Source organism: Carcharodon carcharias, chromosome 12, assembly GCF_017639515.1.
Source record: "Carcharodon carcharias isolate sCarCar2 chromosome 12, sCarCar2.pri, whole genome shotgun sequence".
NCBI classification, from domain to species: domain Eukaryota; kingdom Metazoa; phylum Chordata; class Chondrichthyes; order Lamniformes; family Lamnidae; genus Carcharodon; species Carcharodon carcharias.
In genome coordinates this window covers 74,551,616-74,574,504 of record NC_054478.1, presented here as the reverse complement: position 1 = coordinate 74,574,504, position 22,889 = coordinate 74,551,616, and the positions used below count along the sequence as shown (strand labels likewise).

The following is a 22,889-nucleotide window of genomic DNA, read 5'->3' as shown; positions in this document are numbered from 1 at the left end:
TGGGTTCCATTGTGGTGATTAAGAGTGCTTTTGGGAGAGGCAAGGCACTCCTCATAGCTTCACAAATTTCTAAGTAACTAATGTTGTTACTGTACTTTTGTAATAAATGTAATTCCTTACAAAAAACTGTTCGGCCACTTTTTATGATTGCTTTGGTGCCAAATGCTTTTATTCATTTTAACGTTTTCATTGTTTTAGCAGAGCATGTCCACTGACTTTTCCAATCAACCTGCTCCTCATGGAGTGTTGAACTTTTTACCTGCTTATTCAGCTACAGCTACCATTGCCCCTCCAGTACAACCTGTGGTGACCTTTGCTTCGTCTGCAGTCCCACCTGCTGTGACTGCACATCCTTTCACTCACTTAGTTTGTGACAGTGGTGGCAGTCACAGTTTGGTTAACCATGGCTCACAACAACTGAAAGAACAAGAGCTACTGAAGTGTATCCGGTACATAACCCAAATGCAGCAGCAAGGGGAAGAGCCCCAGCAAGTGGCTTGGAAAACACTGATACAATCACAGGGGGCTGACAAATCAGATACTGAGCAGAGTGATGGGACAAGTGAAGATCACGTCAATTTGGTGGATATTACACCAGTAAGAGACACCAGCTGTCAAACCAGTTTTGACAAACATACAAGACCTAAAAAACAAAGTCCTGACAAAACAGCCAAGAAAGTGAAAACTATCAAATTTCTTCTGAGTGAACTGAAAGCTCTGATTGCTGATCAAGGTAGTTGCAATAAATGCTATGATTTATCTTATGGCAAGTTGAATATGTGCTAACCATTCGCTCTATACTTAAGCTTCTGCCTGCACTATAGTGTGGCACTATACCCTGAAGTTACGTAGGTACAAACTTAATTTGTCAAATGATGATCACTAGATGCATTTAATTACCAAATCAAAATGTTATTTTTTGTCAGTGTTTTGAGTAACCATCCACAAAACATAAATCTTTTGGCCTGTGGAAAATAAACAAAAATTGATTGTAATCTTCCAAAATTCCCTAGATTCTGGAAGGGTCCCAGCAGATGGGAAAACCACAAATGCAACACCTTCATTCAAGAAAGGAAGGAGAAAGAAAACAGGAAGCTATAGTCCAGTTAGCCTAATATGTCATTGAGAAAATGCTGGAATCTATTATTAAGGAAGTACTAAACAGGACATTTAGATTGTCATAAAATCAAGCAGAGTCAACATGGTTTTATGAAAGGGAATTAATATTTGATACATTCTCAAAGAATTCTAATAAATGTAACAAGCAGGCTGGAAAAAAGCAGAACCAGTAGTTGGAGTGTATTTGGATTTTCAAATGGCATTCAAAAAGGTGTCACAAAATTTAAGATAAGAACTACACAGGATAAGAACTCATGGTATTGGGCACATTATACAAGCATGGAAGACAATTGGCTAACTGACAAGAAACAGTCAGGACAAATAGATCATTTTCTGGTTGGCAAACTGTAATTGGTGGGGTGTCACGGCTGGGGCCTCAACTATTTACAATCTTGGATGAAAGAACATTCTACTGTAACCAAATTTTTTTGGTTAAACAAAAGATAGATATTCCTGCTCAAATGGAATATTCAAAGAAGAGCAGGAAGTTTTCCCATTGTCCAATATTTTTCCCTTAACTTAAAAAAACAAATTATCTGGCCAGTCATCCCTCCTTCCATCTGTCCTTCCCTCCAAATTAACAAAAATTACCTCAAAATTTAATGCATTGATTAAATACTTTGGAATGCCCAGGTGGTATATAAGTAGGGGAGAGCTTTTGGCTCGGTGTGCGGGGGCGGGGCCCGCTTGCCAAGGCTTAAAATGATGCAGGGTGACGTCGGGTGTGCGTCATTTAGACTTTCAGTTCGGCGGGTGCCCAGCCGAGTTGCTTGTACGCCTGCTGAACTGTCAAAGGCCTGTCAAGGCTATTAATTAACTAAGTAAGGCTACTAAGAAAGCTGCCCGTCCAACGAAAGATCACACTGCCGACTCAGGGTACCCCTCTGCCCGCACAGGGAGCGCACAGCGCTTCCGGGCATGCGTCAAGGCCCACGCACTTAAAATGGTGGCGCGGACCCAAACAGGGGCGCCGATTGGATCCGCGCCTGCCCTCACACAACCCCCCTCCCCCGACAGTGAGAAATTTCTCTCCATGAAGTTCTTTTTATCTAGTTTATCCCCCCATCTATTCCATTCATCAAACAAATAAAAATAATGAAATAATGTAACTTTTCAAAAAATCCACCCAGTAATGTCTCTTAGATAAAGATGTAGATAAATTCAGCATTTACAAATATCTTCTGTTGCAGTTATGAGGTGTATAAGATTATGATATTTTGGACTGTCTTTGAACTCCAGTTAAAATGAAGGGGGTCATGTGACTATTCTAAATTCTGTCTGACAACAAGCCTGGTCTAGTCAAAGATTTGGCTGAGCAAGGTGTGAAGTTCTCATTCATAATAACATAAGAACCTGGGAACAAAGGACATCTGAACTCATAATAAATACACTTGCCAGCTCCAAGTTTTTGGAGGCTGAAGGAAAAAAGGAGAGGAAAAGACATTAGTTGGTGTGGTCAGCAGAGAGGAGGCTGAAGCCTTTTTGCAAGCTACTGAATCCAGAAACGGGAGGGAGAAGGGGTCCTGTCAAAGAGATGCATTCCGTAGCCATCTCAGGAATCTGCGAGATTCATCCTGGCATGGCTGAGGGAGCAACAGTCATCTGACTGGGCTTTACTGGTGGTAGTGGATTTGGGAAACATCTCTGAAAACTGAAGGAAGTGCGTTGAGATGCTCCCTCAAAGTTATTGCTTGGTGCAATGTGAAAACATGAACCCATTGGAAGTGACTGCGGTCTAGTGGTTATAAGGACTGTAACCATGTAGAGAGTACAATGTGTGATGAGTATAAAGGAGAAATGTTCCTTTCTGCAGTTTAAAGTATTAGTTGCCTACAAAAATAGCATTTAATTAAGTGTTCTTCCAATATGTTGGCATGTGGCTATAAGTGGTCATTGGGGGTGGGTGGAGGTATGAGGGGCCATTGGGTGGCTGGGGTCCACAGGATGGCATGAGATGGAACAGATGGTGGCTGGGGACAGGGCGATGGGGTGAGAGTAGTGAGGACTAGAGGGTCTAATATTTAATAAATCAATTGGGACGGCATCCCAGAGAACACGGTGTTTTTTTTAAAACCAGCCTACCTTGGCACTCGGCAGCTTCCTTCAATCTACATTCGAGTCAGCAGATCTGACTCCATCTTGCAGCAAAGATCGTGTCATTTGGATGAGGTTTTTCCTTAGGTGGGTGCAGCAAGGCAGGAAATTTTCTGGCTCCCCCCTACCTGACACGAGTGAAAATCTAAGATGCTTATAAATTGTAATGACAGTATGTGTGCATAACTACCTCCAATAGCACTCGAAGAATCCCTTCATTCTTGAACTAAGCAGCTGTATCTTATTCATGTTGGTTAAATTTTTTCCATTGAAATCATGATCGATTGCAGTGCAAGTAAGGTGTGCATTGGTGGGGATTAAATACTAATATGCAACATCTTGACAGATTTGTTAAATATTAATGTCTTTCTGTTGGCAGATGACTCTGAGGCTCATAGGTTGATAATGGAACTAGAGGATAGCATCTCTCTACTACCAACTGTGATTGGAAGCACTAATGTACAAGCAGAAATAGCAATGAGTCTCCAACCTCTACGCAGTGAGAATGCACAGCTGCGCAGGTCAATAGTATTTAATTCCTAATGTCTGCTTTGCACTTTTATTTTTACTTACTTTTCCTCCCTTAACAGTCTAGCCAAAATGGAAGTTCAATGTGAAGAATCACAAGCACGGGCAACAAATTCTTACTATTTCAGTTTCGTACCTAACATGTTGCTATAGACAGTGTTTCAAAAGAGGCAACCTCAGGATGAAGTCTGTGCCAAATTTGGAAATTGCCAGTTTTCAGGTCAGGCAGATTGGGTTGCGCTGTTCAGGCCAGGTCAGGTCAGGGGTCACCCTGAGTAAGGAAAAAGACAGGCATGTGAAGCTGATAGCTAGCCGGTGCTTCAGCTTCCAGCACCTAGCCCAACAAGCCGGGAAGTTATTTTACTTGCCTAATTAAAAATTCATGGCAGCTTTTTTAAAAAAAAGTCCGGCTTTCAGACAGCCAGATTTGAGATACTGTACCTGCATATAAATGGGACGTGCTACTCTGATGATCTCTAGGCTCAGTTCTCCCTAACATTTATGTTTGTTTCCACAAGAAACATGTTTGATGGAATGATCCATAACCTCCTATCCCTTGCCAATACGTAGATGTTTGCTATATTTGAATCTGCAGAATTTCTTTACACATCTTTAATGTGCTCCATCCTGTGCTCAAATTTACCTTTTAAAAGGGAGTAATCTAACAAGCTCCTTTTTCTGGACAAGCTACTTGAGAAATCTGCTAATGGGTTCTCCACTACTGTCTACTGCAAGCCTACCTTCACTGGTCAATTTAGCATTGGGATTCCTATAGCTCCACACAATATAGGATTGGCCTTATCAGCAATCGCGTGCTTTGGGCCTGATTCATTTGCTCACTGTGCAAGCTTGATGCTGAAACGGGATAGCTTTGATGCACCCTGTGCAATAATGGCTACCCTGATCAGATCATTGCAGATAATGTATGCTCTCAAAAATTGGCCTAAGGCCATCATTTTTGGACCTGAAAAGTGCTGCCTACGTCAAATTACTCTGGAAGGGTTAGTTATCTCAAATTTGAGCAACAAGTGAACTGTTTCATGCTGTTACTATGCAATAACAATCAGTCGTATTTTCCACTAACAGTCAAAAAGATGTTCTGCCTAAAAATGAGTAATGTGTTGTGTGAATTTCAATGCCGCTGCAATGTCAGGTACGTAGGCCCTAAGTCCCAACGACTGGCAGATCGTATCAAACAACCTGTCTTTTTGGCTGTTCTCAGTAGGCAGAGTACTGAGCGTATTCAACCAGCCTGTACTTTCAAAATTCAGAATAATGTCTGATGTTAGATTGGATTTGGTGATTGTCCAGCAAGTGCTATACAATCCTGAAGAATGACACTAAAGTGTCTGGAATTTGCTGCCAGAGGAGGTGGTGGAAGCAGGTACGATAGTGGTGTTTAAGAGGCAGCTTGACAAATACATGAATAGGATGGGAATAGAGGGATACGGACCCCAGAAGTGCAAAATGTTTTAGTTGACGGGAAATATGATCGGCGCTGGCTTGGAGGGCTGAAGGGCCTGTTCCTGTGCTGTATTTTTCTTTGTTCTAAAAACCACTAGGATTCGGTCTGGGCTTGCAATGTGGCTCACTTATGCTTGCTAGGAGCTACATATATTCATATGCAAGCATCTGTCCTCTGCAGGAAAAAAGAACATGTCCAAGCATTATGCTTGTTTTGAGTTAAACAAAAGCGCATGGGTCATTGGGTTGCTGGTATATTTTCCATGACAATGCCTCAAGCAATCAGCACTTTTCTCATGCAGTACAAACTGTTACTCCCTTTGAAATTTGGCAGTGTCTGTCCTGATGAGTACAAGATGAAAAGCTTCAACAGCACATCTTTGTTTTAGCAATACTCAAATAAATTTAAATACATTCTTGCACATTTTTTTTAACTAGATGTTCAGACTAAGTATGACACATTAACACCTTTAAAACATCTTAAGTTTGTTGTCAAATCCTCCACCATCAACCACCTGGAAATCACCATTGAGCAGAAACTAAACTGGACCAGCCACACACATACTGTAGTTACAAGAGCAGGTTAAAAGTTGGGAATTCTGCAGCAAGTAATTCACATCCCAACTTCCCAAAGCCTTTCCACCATCTACAAAGGTGCATGTCAAGAATGCATAGGAATACGCTTCACTTGCTTGGGTGAGTGCAGCTCTAACAACACTTGAGAAACTTGACAACGTTTAAGGGAAAAATCAGCCTACTTGATTGGCACCCTATTGGCCACCTTAAATACACTTCCTTCACCACTGGTGCACCAGGGCTGCAGTGCGTCCCATTTACAAAATGACTGGGATGGACAGGGGCAGCAGGCACATGGGAATATCACCATCTATAAGTTTCCCTCCAAGATACACACCACCAGACTTGGAAATATGTCATCATTCCTTCATCATTGTCAGATTAAAATCCTAGAACTCCCTCCTGAACAACACTTTGGGAGTACTTTCACCATACAGACTGCAACGGTTCAAGACGACAACTCACCACCACCTTAGAGGGCAAATAGGGATGGGCAATAAATTCTGATTTTGCCACCAATGGCCACATCCCATGAATTTAAAAAAAAAAATCCAATTTTTTTTATTCACCATTTAAACAGTTGCAGATTTTCTGCTGTTAAACCAAAGCATGCTATTCCACTCATGGCATGTAGAAAAGCATGCTGTGGTTTATTGGAGGGGAAAGAGGGAGGGAGTTTGTTGCTGGTGACCTATTCCAGCTGAAAGAGCAAGTTCCTGCCACAGACGAGATAAGTTTGTTTTCTTTTTGGCAGTCAGCGGCTATCACTGCAGCTTCATCACTGAAAATCTGGGCCTCTCCCCACAGATGATTCCAGACCTGAATATTTCCAGCATTTTCTGTTTTTATTTCAGATTCCCAACATATGTAATATTCTGCTTTAGATTAAAGTCTGAACTGTAATTGCTAAATTTTGAATTTCTCCTGCCAATTAAATTTTAGCATTTATTTAGGATACCTTGATTTGGCAAACATTTGATGCAGATGATTTTATCTCAAACTAAGTTTGTGTTTTCTTTCAAATTTTAGACGGTTAAGGATAGTAAACCAACAACTTAGAGAGCGCGAAAGAGCCGAAAAAGATTCCAGATCTGTACAGTGCAACTTTGAAGGTATACAGCTTCATTTTAAAAAAATTACGGTCTAAAGCTGATTCCTGAATCCATGCAAATATATCACCTTAAGTAAAATAAACTTGGTTGCTTTTTCTAAAAAAAAAAAAAGTTTCATAAGGAATATGCTGGTCTAAGTGATTTCCTTTTTATATTCGTTTCTAAAGGATCGGCATATAAAACAAAAACACAGTTTATCTGCCCGTAATTACACCCATTACCACAGTGGTTTAGATTTTAGTTTCTCAGCAACCTTGTTGAACAATGTCATTATGTCGATAAATCATTTAGTCGCATGTAGGTCCAGCTTTGTCTGTGTGCAGCGAGGTTTTGGTATGTGAGGGAGTTTTAAGGGTTGATCTCTTTCCAAAACATCAAGTTTGATTTTAGCATTCAATTTGACTCTTAAACAGTAAATTGTAATTTCTTGCAGTCTTTGAGATGAACTAGCTGACTACTAGAAGCAGCTGCAGTTAGTTAATTAGGTAGCTAGCTAGAACTGATTCCGTAGTCAGCAGTATCTGACTGGATTGAGCTAGTAGCACAAACACAGGGGGTTTAGCAGACCCACAAAGTTGAAACTTTGTCTGAGTGCAGCAAGGCCTACTGCTTAACTCTGGGAATTTTGATAAACAAGGGAATTCTGTACAGGGAGGGAGGTGTTGTACTGGCCTTTTACAAAAAGGAGTGCCCCAAGAGAGGGAGCTGGAGATGGCGAGACCTGAAGCCCAGAGGCATTAATTAGGTGAGCAGGTATGTGATGTTTTTTTTCCACCTCAAATTGGGCAATAGTTTAAACTAATACTGGGGAGATACAAGTATTGTATTAAATTGATGGCGTGACTGGCTAAACTTCGCTTCATGGTGTAGGGGGTAACATATTACTATAGATAGAGGATCTGTTAGCTTAAAAAGGTAATGAGTAGGCAAAAATGGGTCATTTAGGTTGGCAAGATGTTACCAGTGGAGTGCCACAAGGATCGATGCACAGGCCACAACTATTTACAATTTATATCAATGACTTGGATGAAGGTGTTACTTCCAATAATTGTATGTTGAGGAAGAATGAGTTCAAAGCTGACCTGTACCTTTTAAAACAGGTTTATTTCCAAGACAGCAAAGTAAAGTCACAGACTCTCTGTTACTCCAGGTACCCAGAGTGAACTGGTTGATAAACTCTTGCAATGATTCTCTAATCCTTCCCCAGTTGGGACAGCTGTGCCTAATTACCAACTTAAAGCATGTATTCTATTGCAGCACTAATGCAACCTTTTAAAACAAGGGAATCTGTTAAAGCAAAAAAGAACACAAGTGCACTTCAGTTTTTATTTTTCTGAAAAGGAAGATGGAAAAAAAAAAAGTCACCCTTTTTCAAAAAATAATCACGTCCTGAGCCATCCTTTTTCTAATACCCCCAATCTGTTTAGCCTCTATATAGCTTAATCTCCTAACTTGTCAGCAGTTACAAAAACATGTCGAGGAGACTTCTGCTTTGTCATAATGATTCAGCATTCTCTACTATGTTGTTCAGTCAGGCTGCAAGCCTTATTTGCCTGTTTAAGTCTTTCTGGACTCCTGTCTGGACCACAGCTTACGTACAGTGCATACGGCGTCTGACAGGGTGAACATTTCCTCACCCAGGATTCATCACCTGATCCAATACTGCAACTTGGGCTACACTTATTTTCTATTCTTGTACTCTGTTTTCCCAGTCCATGGCCTTCACTGCTAATCCATCATCCTGGACATTTGGTCAATTCTTATACTTTCTAGTAGATTTTCCTCCCCATGCCACAATTGTTGCATCCCTCCAGTTATCTGATTCTTTCTGGATGACATGATACCCAGGAACTCACTTTGGGAAGCTGATCTCTGGACAAAATAGCCCCTGTTTGCCACAATCCAATTTTCTGATGTCTGACTCCTTATCCATTATATCTTGTTCCTCCAGCTCTGCCTGACAAAATGAGTATGTGATGCACATGGTTCCTTGTCATCTATCACATCAGTATTTGCAAATTCATAATTAATTCCAATGACCTGTGAAGAATGGGCTTAAACTTTTTCAGTCCCTTATACCACTTATCAAAGTCCATAATATATTTCTCCATGGACTGATCATCCATTTTCTTAAATCTAGCAAAGGTTGATCACGCTTCATATACTTCCAACAAATCAACCTTTTTTTAAAACTTATTCAAAAACTGTAGTAGAAGCGTCAATCCCTCTTCGGCACCAAAGTCATCCACATCCAAGTCTGAAAATACTTTACTGCTAACCTTGTTGGTAATGTCAAGCCATACCTTGCTGCTTTTGGGATAACAAAGTAACCCATGTCCACATCGCGACTTAATTTCTCTATTGCTGATATGGTTCCACCTCCAAAAAAAATATAAAATAAAAATCGGTGGATAGTCAAAGCCTGAGATTTTGCAACATCCTTCCACCATTCTGTTACTGAGTTTGTCAGCAGCAGTATGCTTCTTTTTCTGAGGATACAGACACAAAACTTCTTATTCAAAAACCAATCACCAAAGCTTAATGTTCGTCCTTGCCATGTTAATTCCAACAATTGTATATTGAGGAAGAATGAGTCTGAAGCTAGCCTGTACCTTGATGTCTTGGAAACAAACCTGTTTTAAAGTGAAGTCACAGACTTTCCCAGTTCCTCCAGACACTCGGCTATCTTTTCCATAAAACTACTAAGGTTAACTACTGCAGGCAAGATCATCTGGGTCACCAACTGGCATCCCTCAGAAAGAAGAGAAAATGGCGGGAATCATCCCCCTCAAAGGGGAGACAGGTTTGTATATTCTTGCAATGATTCCCTAATCCTTCCCCATTGGGGACAGCTGTGCTTAATTGCCATCTTAAAGAATGTATTCTATTGCAGCACAAATTAAACATTAACAGAAGGAACCGAATATCTTCAGGGCTGGAGAGGGCTGCTAAATTTGCTGATGATCCAAAGATAGGTAGGGAAATAAATTGTGAAGAAGACCTAAAGAATCTGCAAAGGGACATAAATAGGTGAAGTGAGTGAGCAAAAATTTGGCAGATGGAGTATGATATTGGAAAATGTGAACTTGTCCACTTAATAGAAAAGCAGCATGTTATTTTAATGGAGAGAGATTGTAGAACTGAGGTAAGAGGGATCGGGTGTCCTACATGAATCACAAAAAAGTTAGTATGCAGGTACTGCAAATGAAGTGTTTATTGCAAGGGTAATGGAATTTAAAAATAGGGATGCTTTGCTACAAATGTTGTTGAGACCACATCTAGAGTACTGTGTACAATTTTGGTCTCCTTATTTAAGAGGATATAAATGCATTTGAAGCAGTTCAGAGAAGGTTCACTCGACTGATACCTGGGATGGGGAGGTTATCTTACAAGAAAAGGTTTGAAAGGCAGAGTCTTTATCCATTGGATTTTAGAAGATTGAGAGGTGATCTTATTGAAACATAGAAGATCCTGAGGGGACTTGACAGGGTGAATGCTGAAAGGATGTTTTCCCATGTGGAAGAGACCAGAACCAGGTCACAGTTTAAAAATAAAGGGGTTTCCCATTTAAGATGGAGATGAGAAGAAATTTTTCTGAGGCTTGTGAATCTTTAAAACTCTCCTCTCCAGAGAGAGGTGGAGGTAGGGTCAATCAATATTTTTAAGGCAGAGGTGGAGGGATAGATAGGTAGATAACCTCTGACTCCCTTGTTAGTCAAGGATCTATCAGGGGTAGGTGGAATGAGGCCACAATCAGATCAGTCATGATCTTATTGAATGGCTCGAGCTGAATGGCGTACTCCTGCTCCTAATTTGCATGTACATATGTTCTTATGCCAGTCCATAACATAACTACCATTAATCATTGAGTGATATTTCTAAATTTTTTTACAGCTATTTAGTTAAATAAAACACAATAGACAGAGCAGATGATATGATGCAGCTGTAGCATGGGGGAGAGATGGACACCTGTGAGATCTACAGCAACCATTTCTGCAGGAGTTGTCTGCAGCTTGAGGAACTTAGCCTCAGAGTTGAAGAGCTGGAGTCTGAGCTTTGGACATTACCCCTCCCTGATGTGTCACAATGTTACCTGGACACTTTATTTCAGAGGCAGTCACACTCCTTACTCCAGGTACTTCAGATTTTGTCTGTAGCCTGCGACAGAAGGGTATGACCATAAAAGAGGCAGCTATTAGGATCCAGAGGTAGGAATGGGTGAGCCGCAGCCCTTGCAATTGTCCAACATGTTTGGGGTTCTTACTGTGAAAGAGTGCAGGAGTTGCAGGGAGAATTAGCAAACTGACCAAAGCACCATGGTGCTGGAGGTATTCAAGAAGGGGGGAGTGAAAATGAAGGTAGTTGTAGGGAATATTATATTAAGGGGGGTGGATTATGTTCTTGCAGCTGGAAACCTGAGTGCTGGAGGTTGTTGCCTGCCTGGTGCCCCTGGTTAAGGATATCTCTTCAGGGCTGGAGTAGAACTTGCAGTGGAAAGGAAAGGATCCAGTTGTTGATGAGTATCAACGACATACAAAGAACTAAGAAAGAGGTTCTGTGAGGGATTAAGAGCTGCTAAGGGATAAATTTAGAAAGTAGAACCACAAAGGTAATAATCTCTGGATTACTACCTGAGCCATGAGCAAATTGACATAGGGTAAATAAGCTCAGAGTCGAATATATGGCCTAAAGATTGGTGTGGGAGAAATTGGTTTTGATTCATGGAGCAGTGGCACCAGTACTGGAGAAGAGGGAACTATATGGTTGGGACGGCCTTCAGATGAACTGCGCTTGGACTGGTTAATCATATAGCTAGGGCTGCAGAGAGGGTTTACGTGAGAGGAGATTTGGAAAGTTAGAGAAAGGAAAAGGCAATGATGCAGGATAGCGATTTGGGTAATGCTAACCAGTGTGTGATAGGAAGGGATAGGGTCTACAAACGTGACAGTGCATGAGCAAATAAGGTTAGAGTAGGGGGAAAATGGTGAAAAGACAGAATTAAAGGCTCTTTATCTGAACTCGTGCAGCAGTCGTAACGAGAGGGATGAATTGATAGCGCAAATAGAAATAAATGAGTGATATATGATGGTCGTTACAGAGACATGGGCTGGGATTTTCCAGTCCCACCCACCTTTCTTACAAGCCCCTTCGTTATTTCTTGATTTATGTTCTTTCCTAGAACGTAGCTATCCTTAGGGGGCAGGGAAACTATTTTTACCAGTAACTTCCTTCCTTTGCTGTTTCTTATCTCCACCCAGTAATTCCTGCCTGAAGTTGGTTGGAAAACCCCGGCTGTGGTTGTAAAGTGACCATGGGTTTGAACCTGAATATTCAAGGGTATTCAACATCTCAGAAGGACAGGAAGAGAGGAAAAAGGAGGTAGGGTAGCTCTGTTAATAAAGGATAAAATTAATACAGTAATGAGAAATGATCTTGGTCTGGAAGATCAAAATAGAGAATCAGTTTGGCTAGAGATGAGAAACAGCAAAGGAAGTCACTGGCAGAAATAGTTTCCAGGCCCCCTAAGAGTAGCTGCACTAGAAAAGAATATAAATCAAGAAATAATGGGCAGCTTGGAAAGATAAAAGGTGCTGCAATAATTGTGGGTGATTTTAAGCTTCATATAGATTTGATTAATCAAATTTACAAAGGTAGCCTAGAGGATGAATTTATAGAGTGTATTTGGGACAGTTTTTTGTAGAATAATTCATTCTAGGACCAATCAGGAAATAGACTATTTTAGGCTTGGTAATCTATAATGAGACAGGATTTATGAATGACCTCCATAATAAAGGATCCTTTAGGAGGAGTGATCATAACATAATAGAATTCCACATTCAGTTTGAGGGTGAGAAATGTTGATCTGAAACTAGAGTCTTAAACTTAAAGGCAATTACAAGGGTATGAAGACTGAGTTGGCTGGTGGAATGGGAATAGAGGTTAAAAGGTAAGACTGCACAGCAGCAGTGGCAGACATTTAAGGAGATATTTCATAACTCTCTATAAAGACACATTCCATTGAGAAAGAAAGTCTCTATTAGAAGCATGAAGTATGCATCATCCATAGCTAACTAAAGAAGTTTAAGGGTGGTATCAAATAGAAAAAGATGTGCAATGTTGAAAAGATTAGTAATAACCCAGAGGATTGGGAAATATTTAGACACTAGCAAAGGATGATTTTTTAAAAAGGGAGAAATTTGAATGTACAAGAAATATGTAAACAGACAGTAAAAGCTTCTAAAGTATATAAAGAGGCAAAGAGTAGCTAAAGTGAACATTGGTCCCTTTAAAGAATGAGACAGGAGAATTAATAATGGGAAACAAGGAAATAGCAGAGACTTTGAACAAATATTTTATACCTGTCTTCACAGTAGAAAACGCATAAAGCATCCCAATGATAGTAGAAAAGTAGGGGGCAAAAGGGAGTGACGCATCTCAAACGAACATGATCACTACAGGATAAAGTACAAGGAAAACCAATGGGACTAAAGGATGACATGTCTCCTGGGCCTGATAGCCTGCATCTTAGGGTCTTAACAGAATTGGCTATACAGATAGTGGATGCGTTGATTGTAACCTTCCAAAATTGCCTAGATTCTGGTAAGGAATCAACAGATTAGAAACCACAAATGTAACACCACTATTCAAGAAAGTAGGGGGGATGGAAAGCAGAAAACTATTGGCCAGTTAGCCTAATATGTCACTGGGAAAATGCTAGAATCCATTATTAAGGAGGTAGTAGCAGGACATATAGAAAATCATAATACAATCAGGCAGAGTCAACATGATTTCATGAAAGGAACATCATGTTTGTCAAATTTATCAGAGTTCTTTGAGGATGTAACAAGCAGGATGGATAAAAAGGGACAAGTAGCTTGGTTTATTTGGATTTTCAAAGGGCATTCACTAAGGTGCAACATAAAAGGTTACGACACAAGCTAACTCCAATGGAGTTGATGATATATTAGTATGGCTAGATTATTAGTTAACTAGCAGGAAATGGAGTCAGGAAAAATGGCTCATTTCGAGGTTGGCAAATTATAATTAGTGAAGTGCCGTAAGGATCAATGCTGGGACCTCAACTATTTGTGACCTATATTAATGTCTTGGATGAAGAGACCAACTGCACTGAAGTCAACTTTGCTGATGGTGCAAAGATAGGTAGGAAAGTAAGATGAGGAGGATACAAAGAGCCTGCAAAGGATACAGATAGGTTAAGTGAGTGGGCAAAAAATTTTGGAAGATGGATATAATGTGGGAAAATGTGAAGTCCACTTTGGCAGAAAGAATAGAAAAGCAGAATATTTAAATGAGAAATTGCAGGCTGCTGCAGTAGAAAGAGATCTGGCTGTCCTTGTACATGAATTACAAAGTTAGCAAGGTACAGCAAGTAATTAGGAAGGCAAATGGGATGTTGGCCTTTATTGCAAGGTGGATGGATTAGAAAGGTGGGGAAGTCTTGCTACAATTGTACAGGGCATTGGTGAGACTACACCTGGAATACTGTGTACAGTTTTGGTCTACTTAAGGAAGGACACACTTGCATTGTAGGCAATTCAGAGATGGTTCATTAGGCTGGTTCCTTGGATGAAGGGGTTGTTTTTTGAGGACAGGTTGAGCAGGTTGGGCCTGTGCTCATTGGAGTTTGGAAGAATGACAGGCGATCTTATTGAAACACACAAGATTCTGGGGGAGCTTGACAGGGTAGATGCAGAGAGAATGTTTTCTCGCTTGGGGAATCTAAATCTAGGGGGTCATGGTTTTAAAAATAAGGAGTCTCCCATTCAAGACAGATGAGGTGGAATTTCTCCTCTGAGGATGGTTTTCGAATTCTCTTTCACAGAGTAATGAAGGCTGGATCATTGAATATATTCAGGAATGAGTTACATAGATCTTAGATTTACAAGGGAGTCGAGGGTTATACGGGAGAGCCAGGAAAATGGAGTTAAGGCCACAATCAGCTCAACCATGATTTTATTGAATGGTGGAGCAGGCTCAATGAGCCAAATAGCCTACACCTGCTGCTATTTCTTATGAACTTATCTTATGATTTATGAATGAGTGCAAATGATGCTATTAGCATAGATTTAAAATGCATGGAAATATGCAGCTGAAGAAAATCATAAACCTTATGAGGTTGTGTGCTTTATAAGTATCATTTTTAGAAATGGTCAAATGGGGAGTATATTTTTTTAAAAAACAGACAATAAGATAGCAAGCAAGAGAATACCCTCAGAAGAATTGTGGATTAGCATAATGTGATGACGCATGTGCTTTTGGGAGAAAGAATCTATATTTTGTGGTTGCTGGTCCCTTCAAGAACTAAGATCTGAGTTCTTTTTTTAATAAAAAGGTGGGTTCCAGTAAATAATCATGTGACCAGGTTGCCTGGGAGATGGACAATAGAATAGCAGGGTCAACTAGAAGTTAATGTAGGAGTTAGTGGATTGTAGATGTGCTTCTCTGTTAAAGCGTCTTAGTTTGAGATTAGAACAAACAGAAGTGAAGGAAACAAATCTGTTAGCAGAATTTGGTTTAAATCCTGTGTTGGCTGAAAAACTTAAAATTCTTATTAACTGAAGGACTCATCCAACAGTGAGTTGAATTTCTAGTATAGTCAATTTAAGGGGGGGGAAAGAGTGTGTGTGCGTTTTAGATACAAAACTCTTATTCTTATAGAATATTAGAACTAGGAAGTTCTGACTTGAGGCAGCTACACTTAAGACGTCAGAGACACCCATTTTGAATGGGGAGTTTGCAATCTTAGGACAGTTGGTGGAGATTTGAAGGGATAATCTTGCCAGAAGTAAATGGAAGGTCCAAGAAATCTCAGCCTGTATGTGAATCATTGACTATCAGACCAAGAAGTTAATCTTCAAATTTTTGATATGTATCTGATTTGAGGGTTTTGGGGCGTAAGTCTAATGAGTAGAAGGAAAGTGGTGTTAAAACATTATATTTGGAGTATAAGTAATTATGTTCATTGCGGCATGCTGGTGCAGTGGTTAGCACTGCTGCCTCACAACTCTGGAGACCTGGGTTCGATCCTGACCTCAAGTGTCTGTCTGTGTGATGTTTGCACATTCTCCCTGCCTTTGTGTAGGTTTCTGCTGGGTGCTTCGGTTTCTTCTCACTGTCTAAACACATGCTGGTTAGGTGGAATGACTAGGATAAATTGTCCCCCAGTGTGCTTGTGTGCCCTGTGATGGACTGGCGTCCCGTCCTGGGTGTACCTTGCCTAGTGCCCATTGCCTGTTGGAATAGGCTCCGACTCTCCGTGACCCTGAATTGGATGAAGTGGTTCTGCAAAAGTGAGTGAGAATGTAATTGACTATTTAAGATAGTCTGTGGTTATTATAGTTTGTGTTCTTTGATTTCTCTGTGGTAACATCCTTTTGATTTAAACCCTGAACCTTGTGCCTTAATTCTTTTAGTAAATACCTGGGTTTTCTGATTCTTTAACAAAAAAATACTAAAAACATTATTGGTCTCTACCGAAACCATAACAATTGCTATTTAATTGGATGATTTAACAACTACTGGTTTAAAAAAGTACACTTCTAACTTTCATCTGAGAATTTTAGAAGCATATTAAGACGGTAATTGGATTAGCAACAATAACATTTGAAACCATATTTAATCATGTGACATGGCTAAATTTAAATTTAAAACTTGCAAGCATTCTGAAAGTACTGTTGATTCAATCCCAATCCCTTGCCCCATGTCCAAAACAATTCAAATTTTTCTTTATCAATTATCTATCCACTTTTGTGGCTGTTACAAAATATGCTGTCACTACTGTTTCTGGGGCATTTTATATCATAACAATATAATACTGCATATATGAAATAAAACTCCTAACCGATTCCATTCATTTAATTGGCTTACTTCTGAGAATAATGTACACCAACCTTCGTTTCAGGACTCTCTGATTCTGCATGACTTATGTATGGTAAGAAAAGAAGATATACTAACAGACTACCTCAGGCTAATGGTCTTGTATCAACAGGTGGCCAATTTGGAGAATCAGCACAAGGGATGCTGGATGTGCTTCCTCTTTTTTTAAAAACTGACATGTTAAAGTAAGATGTTAAAAAGGGAGGATGATAAATTGGAACAATACAATGTAAAACAAGATAGCAGCATGTCAGGACATTTATTTTTAATTTTGTTGAACCTAATGCATGTTCCATTACTTGAATCTTAATAAATACCAAAGTTCTTTGGGCATGAAAATGTACGTTTGCATTCAATGGAAAAGAAAATTGGATAGGGTGTAAAACAGCTGCTGATTCTCTGTTGCCTGTTTTGCATAGTGCCAAAGACCAATTTCACTCCCTTTTTGTCTTTGGATTCACTCACTTTTTGCAGTGATCTCCTTGCGGTCCATGAATATGACATTGCAGACCCAGTTGAGAGAGTCTCTGACAGGGCTTGAGTCTTTGCAAAAGAAAAATGAAGAGCTTCTGAATGTGATAGATAAACAGAGAGAGGAGAACAAGCAACTACTCAGATTGGTGCAGGGGAAAGAACAGGATCTGTTCCAGAAGAGCCAGCAGTGTGAGATGGACACAACTCGAGTCAAAATGGGTAGGCCAGAAATGTTTTCTTAATTCTTTTTTTAAAGAGCTCTGAGTGTTACCGGAAGTGAGACACAAATTCTTACTGATTCTGCTACTCTTATAGAAGTAGGTGAAGCCTTGACAAAAATGCGAAACATACAGCTGAAATTGGAGGCCTCTGAGAAAGAGAATCAAATTTTGGAAATAACACTTCGACAACGTGATGCAGAAGTGAACAGATTGCGAGAACTAACCAGGTAATACACAGGACTTCACTGGAGATTTTGAAAATTGTGAGAATATTAACTTTCCACTTTACTTACTCCTTTATACTTTGAACTTGGGATTTCAATCTGCAAAACTTCACTTCATATTGTTTAAAATTATGAGGCTGGGGTCAGACCAGTAAATCATAGCTTTGTCCCATTTGTGGGGCATTTGATTTTGAATCGAGTAGACTGATGAAATGATAACTCCCTTTTATTAATCAGTTATTAAAGATCCTAAATGAAATTTAGTTTGGGCAAGGCTGTCACAGTTCCTTATGGATGTGAATTTGCTGCACAACTGTTTATAAACAATAATTAGCATCACATTTGCAATCTTGGGTAGGCTGGTCATTAGGATAGCTGGTATAATGTAGATATATCCCATGCAATAAGGCATATTTTCTCTTAATGTTCAAGTTAAAGTACATTATAGAGACAATAATATGGAGTGCATTTCTCAGTGCATGTCTACAACACCCAAAAGGGTTATTTTCACTTCAGTCCTAAGCCTGCTTAACATCTTTAAATGCCACCAACACTATTTGCTTCTTAGCAACTGTTCCTGAGTAATAACTCGACCACCAGTAAACAAGATTTAAACATAATAAAAATGCAATCATGCTGTAACAGCCCCACGTTTTTTTTGCTGCTTTTAAAATGTGCTGTGTCCTTGATGTGACTACAGGATGAAGTAATTTAATTTGTGAAGTGCCCACCTCATTTTTATTTTTGACGTCAACATTTTTAAATTATATTTGATATTTTCAATTTACATATAATCTTATGAATTTGTGGCACCTTTTGATTCCATGGTGCTTGTGGGAGAAAAGCATTGATACATTAACGTCTTTTGGCTTGGTTGTGTCTGCTTGGAGCAATAAGGAGCAATTTGATCTTCATCTCATCTCTGGGGTGCAATCTTTCTAGGAATTAGGGGAAGAGGGAGGGTGTTCCTGCTTGGTAGTAATCAGGTTGAAATTGTTGTCTTTGCCTGTCTGAATGTGTCTGCTCTTTGTGGTTTGCATTTTTCCCATAAGAGGTGATTTGGGTCTTTGAGCCCCCAAAAATGGACCACACTCCACTTGTTGTTTCTCCAGTTCTATGCAGATTATTCATTTAGGTTGGATTTATCACCTCAAATACTTCAACCATGGCTTTATTGTGGGAAGTCTGTACCACTTTAGTAGCTGGCAGTCCGAGCTATGCAGGCAGCATGTTGTAAGCATATCTCCCTAAACAGTGGACAGATTCAGCAGACTTGTTTCTATGGAATTGCAATGCATATCATGGTTGTTGTGACCTCTCAGACGATCATCCAGGCAGCTGAATACAGAAGCATGACAAGAAAGTGTAGGAGGGTGACTTTTTGGCAAATCTCTATAAGAGATATCCAGTATGGTCAGGTGCAGTTTTCAGAGCTTTGTGAGATGTAGTAACTTTGAGTTCTCTCTCTCTCTCTCTCTGTCTCTGTCTTTTCCATCCTTCCTTCCATCTGTCCATCCTTAGACCGTAAGACATAGGAGCAGAAATTAGGCCATTTGGCCCATCGAGTCTGCTCCGCCATTCAATCATGGCTGATAAGTTTCTCAACCCCATTCTCCCGCCTTCTCCCCGTAATCTTTGATCCCCTTACCAATCAAGAACCTATCTATCTCGGTATTAAATACACTCAATGACCTGGCTTCCACAGCCTTCTGTGGCAATGAATTCCATAGATTCACCACTCTCTGGCTAAAGAAGTTTCTCCTCATCTCTGTTCTAAAAGGTCTTCCCTTTATTCTGAGGCTGTGCCCTCGGGTCCTAGTCTCTCCTACTAATGGAAACATCTTCCCCAAGTCCACTCTATCCAGGCCTTTTTAGTATTCTGTAAGTTTCAGTCAGATCCCTCCTTATCCTTCTAAACTCCCATCGAGTATAGACCCAGAGTCCTCAAACGTTCCTCATATGTTAAGCCTTTCATTCCTGGCATCGTTCTCATGAACGTCCTCTGGACCCTCTCCAGGGCCAGAACATCCTTCCTGAGATACGGGGCCCAAAATTGTTCACAATATTCTAAATGTGGTCTGACCAGAGCCTTATAAAACCTCAGCAGCACATCCCTGCTTTTATATTCTGGTCCTCTAGAAATAAATGCCAACCTTGCATTTGCATTTGCCTTCCTAACTACCGACTCAACCTGCAAGTTAACCTTAAGAAAATCCTGGACTAAGACTCCCAAGCCCCTTTGCACTCCAGATTTCTGAATTCTCTCCCCATTTAGAAAATAGTCTATGCCTATAGTCTTCCTACTAAAGTGCATGACCTCACACTTCCCCCACGTTGTATTCCATCTGCCACTTCTTTGCCCATTCTCCTAACCTGTCCAAATCCTTCTGCATCCTCCCTGCCTCCTCAATACTACCTGTCCCTCCACCTATCTTTGTATCATCTGCAAACTTAGCCAGGATGCCCTCAGTTCCTTCATTAAGATTATTCATGTATAAAGTGAAAAGTTGTGGTCCCAACACTGACCCCTGTGGAACTCCACTAGTCACCGGCCGCCATCCTGAGAAAGACCCCCTTATCCCCACTCTCTGCCTCCTGCCAGACAGCCAATCTTCTATCCATGCTAGTACCTTGCTTCTAACACCATGGGCTTTTGTCTTACTCAGCAGCCTCCTGTGCGGCACCTTGTCAAAGGCCTTCTGGAAGTCCAAGTAAATAACATCCATTGGCTCTCCTTCGTCTAACCTACTCATTACCTCCTCAAAGAATTCTAACAGGTTTGTCAGGCATGACCTCCCCTTGATGAAATCATGCTGACTTTGCCCTATTTTACCATGCACTTCCAAGTATTCTGAAATCTCATCCTTAATAATGGATTCTAAAATCTTACCAACGACTGAGGTCAGGCTAATCGGCCTGTAATTTCCCATCTTTTGCCTCACTCCCTTCTTAAACAGGGGGGTTACATTAGCGATTTTCCAGTCCTCTGGGACCCTCCCTGACTTGAGTGATTCCTGAAAGATCACCGCTAACGCCCCCACTATCTCTTCAGCTCTCTCCTTCAGAACTCTGGGGTGTAATCCATCTGGTCCAGGTGATTTATCCATCTTCAGACCTTTTCAGTTTTCCTAGCACCTTCTCCTTGGTAATAGCCATCATTCTCACCTCTGGCCCCCCGACTCTCTTGAACTTTGGGGATGTTACTCGTGTCTTCCACCATGAAGACTGATGCAAAATACCTATTCAGTTCCTCCGCCATTTCTTTGTTCCCCACTATTACTTCTCCAGTGTCATTTTCCAGCAGCCCAATGTCCACTTTTGCCTCTCTCTTACCCTTTATATATCTAAAAAAAAAAACTCTTGCAATCTTCTTTTTATATTACTGGCTAGTTTACCCTCATATTTAATCTTCTTCCTCCTTATTTCTTTTTTAGTTGTCCTCTGTTGGTCTTTATCGGTTTCCCAATCCTCTGGTTTCTACTGCTCTTCGCCGCATTGTATGCTTTCTCTTTAGCTTTTATGCTGTCCCTGACTTCCCTTGTCAGCCGTGGTTGCCTCGTCCTCCCTTTAGTATACTTCTTCCTAGGGATGAATTTTTGCTATGTCTCCCAAATTACTCCCAGAAACTCCTGCCATTGCTGTTCCACTGTCTTTCCTGCTAGGCTCATCTCCCAGTTAATTCTGGCCAGCTCCTCCCTCATGCCTCTGTAGTTGCTTTTATTCAACTGCAATAACATTACATCTGATTCCAGCTTTTTCCTCTCAAATTGCAGGGTAAATTCTATCATATTATGGTCACTTCTTCCTAAGGGTTCCTTCACCTTAAGCTCCTTTATCAAATCTGCCTCGTTAAACATCACTAAATCTAGAATTGTCTGTTCCCTAGTGGGCTCCACCACAAGCTACTCCTAAAAGCCATCTCGTAGACATTCCACAAATTCCTTTTCTTGGGATCCACTACCAACCTGATTTTCCCAGTTTACCTGCATATTGAAATCCCCCATGATCACTGTAACCTTGCCTTTCTTACATGCCTTTTCTACCTCCTGGTGTATCTTATGCCCCACATCCTGACTACTGTTCGGAGGCCTGTACATTTTTCCCATTATGGTTTTTTACCTTTGCGGTTCCTCAACTTTACCCACACAGATTCTACATCATCTGACCCTACGTCATTTCTTGTTATCGATTTAATTTCATTTCTTACTAACAAAGCAACCCCACCCCCTACGCCAACCTGCCTATCTTTTCGATAGGATGTATATCCTTGGATATTTAGCTCCCAGTCCCCAGTCCTGATCCGCTTGCAGCCATGTCTCCGTGATGCCCACCACATCATACCTGCCAATTTCAATCTGCGCCACAAGCTCATTTACCTTATTTCCTATACTGCATGCATTCAGATATAACAGCTTCAGTCCTGTATTTCCTGTTCCCCTTCTCAATGTTGTCCCTTTATCTGATGTGCTTGAAGTTAGATTCCTAGCCCTTTCCAAACACTCTTTACTATTTTGTGTTCTGGAGACTTTAATAGCCTCTCCTGGGCTCTCCTTTCTTTTCAGTTTTTTCATAATTTTCCATGAAGTTGAATCCACCCGCCACATGTTAAACTGCTGCTTTGTTTCCCATTAGTCATACTTCTTGGAGTTCCCCCCCCCCCCGCCACCACTTTCTAGTCCCAGATTGGTTCAGGTGGAGACCGTCCCAACGGTACAGATCACTCCTGTTCCAATAGTGATGCCAGTGCCACATGCAATGGAACCCCTCTTTCCCGCACCACTCCTTTAGCCACGTGTTTACTTCCCTTATTCTCGTGCCTCTATGCCAATTTGCACGTGGCTCGGGTAGTAATCCAGAGATTATAACCCTTGAGGACCTGTTCTTTAATTTAGTTCCTAGTTCCTGATAATCCTTAAACAGGTCCTCTTTCCTAGTTTTACCTATGTTATTTGTCCCGACATGGACCACAACAACTGGATCTTCCCCCTCCCTCTCCAATATCCTTTCAAGCCAGTCAGAGATGTCCCTCACCCTGGCAGCGGGCAGGCAACATATCATGCGGGACTCTCGATCCTGCTTACAAAGGATGCTATCAATTCCCCTAATTATAGGATCCCCTACAACTACCACTTGTCTTTTTGCTCCCCCCTCTTGGATGTCCTCCTGTGCGACGGTGCCGT

The 22,889-nt window shown here is 40.7% G+C and overlaps 1 protein-coding gene across 6 annotated transcripts in view; it reads left to right on the top strand.

Moving 5' to 3' along the window:
- ccdc14 (coiled-coil domain containing 14) overlaps window positions 1-22,889 on the top strand; it is an 88,477-nt gene that overhangs the window by 41,014 nt on the left and 24,574 nt on the right. For 5 of the 6 annotated variants that reach the window (XM_041201622.1, XM_041201626.1, XM_041201627.1 and 2 more), the window contains 5 exons: window positions 199-733; window positions 3,593-3,734; window positions 6,811-6,893; window positions 17,265-17,483; window positions 17,580-17,712. In XM_041201622.1, coding sequence (XP_041057556.1) covers window positions 199-733; window positions 3,593-3,734; window positions 6,811-6,893; window positions 17,265-17,483; window positions 17,580-17,712 — 1,112 coding nt within the window. The remainder of the gene's footprint in view (window positions 1-198; window positions 734-3,592; window positions 3,735-6,810; window positions 6,894-17,264; window positions 17,484-17,579; window positions 17,713-22,889) is intronic. The other variant, XM_041201623.1, reaches the window with a different exon arrangement.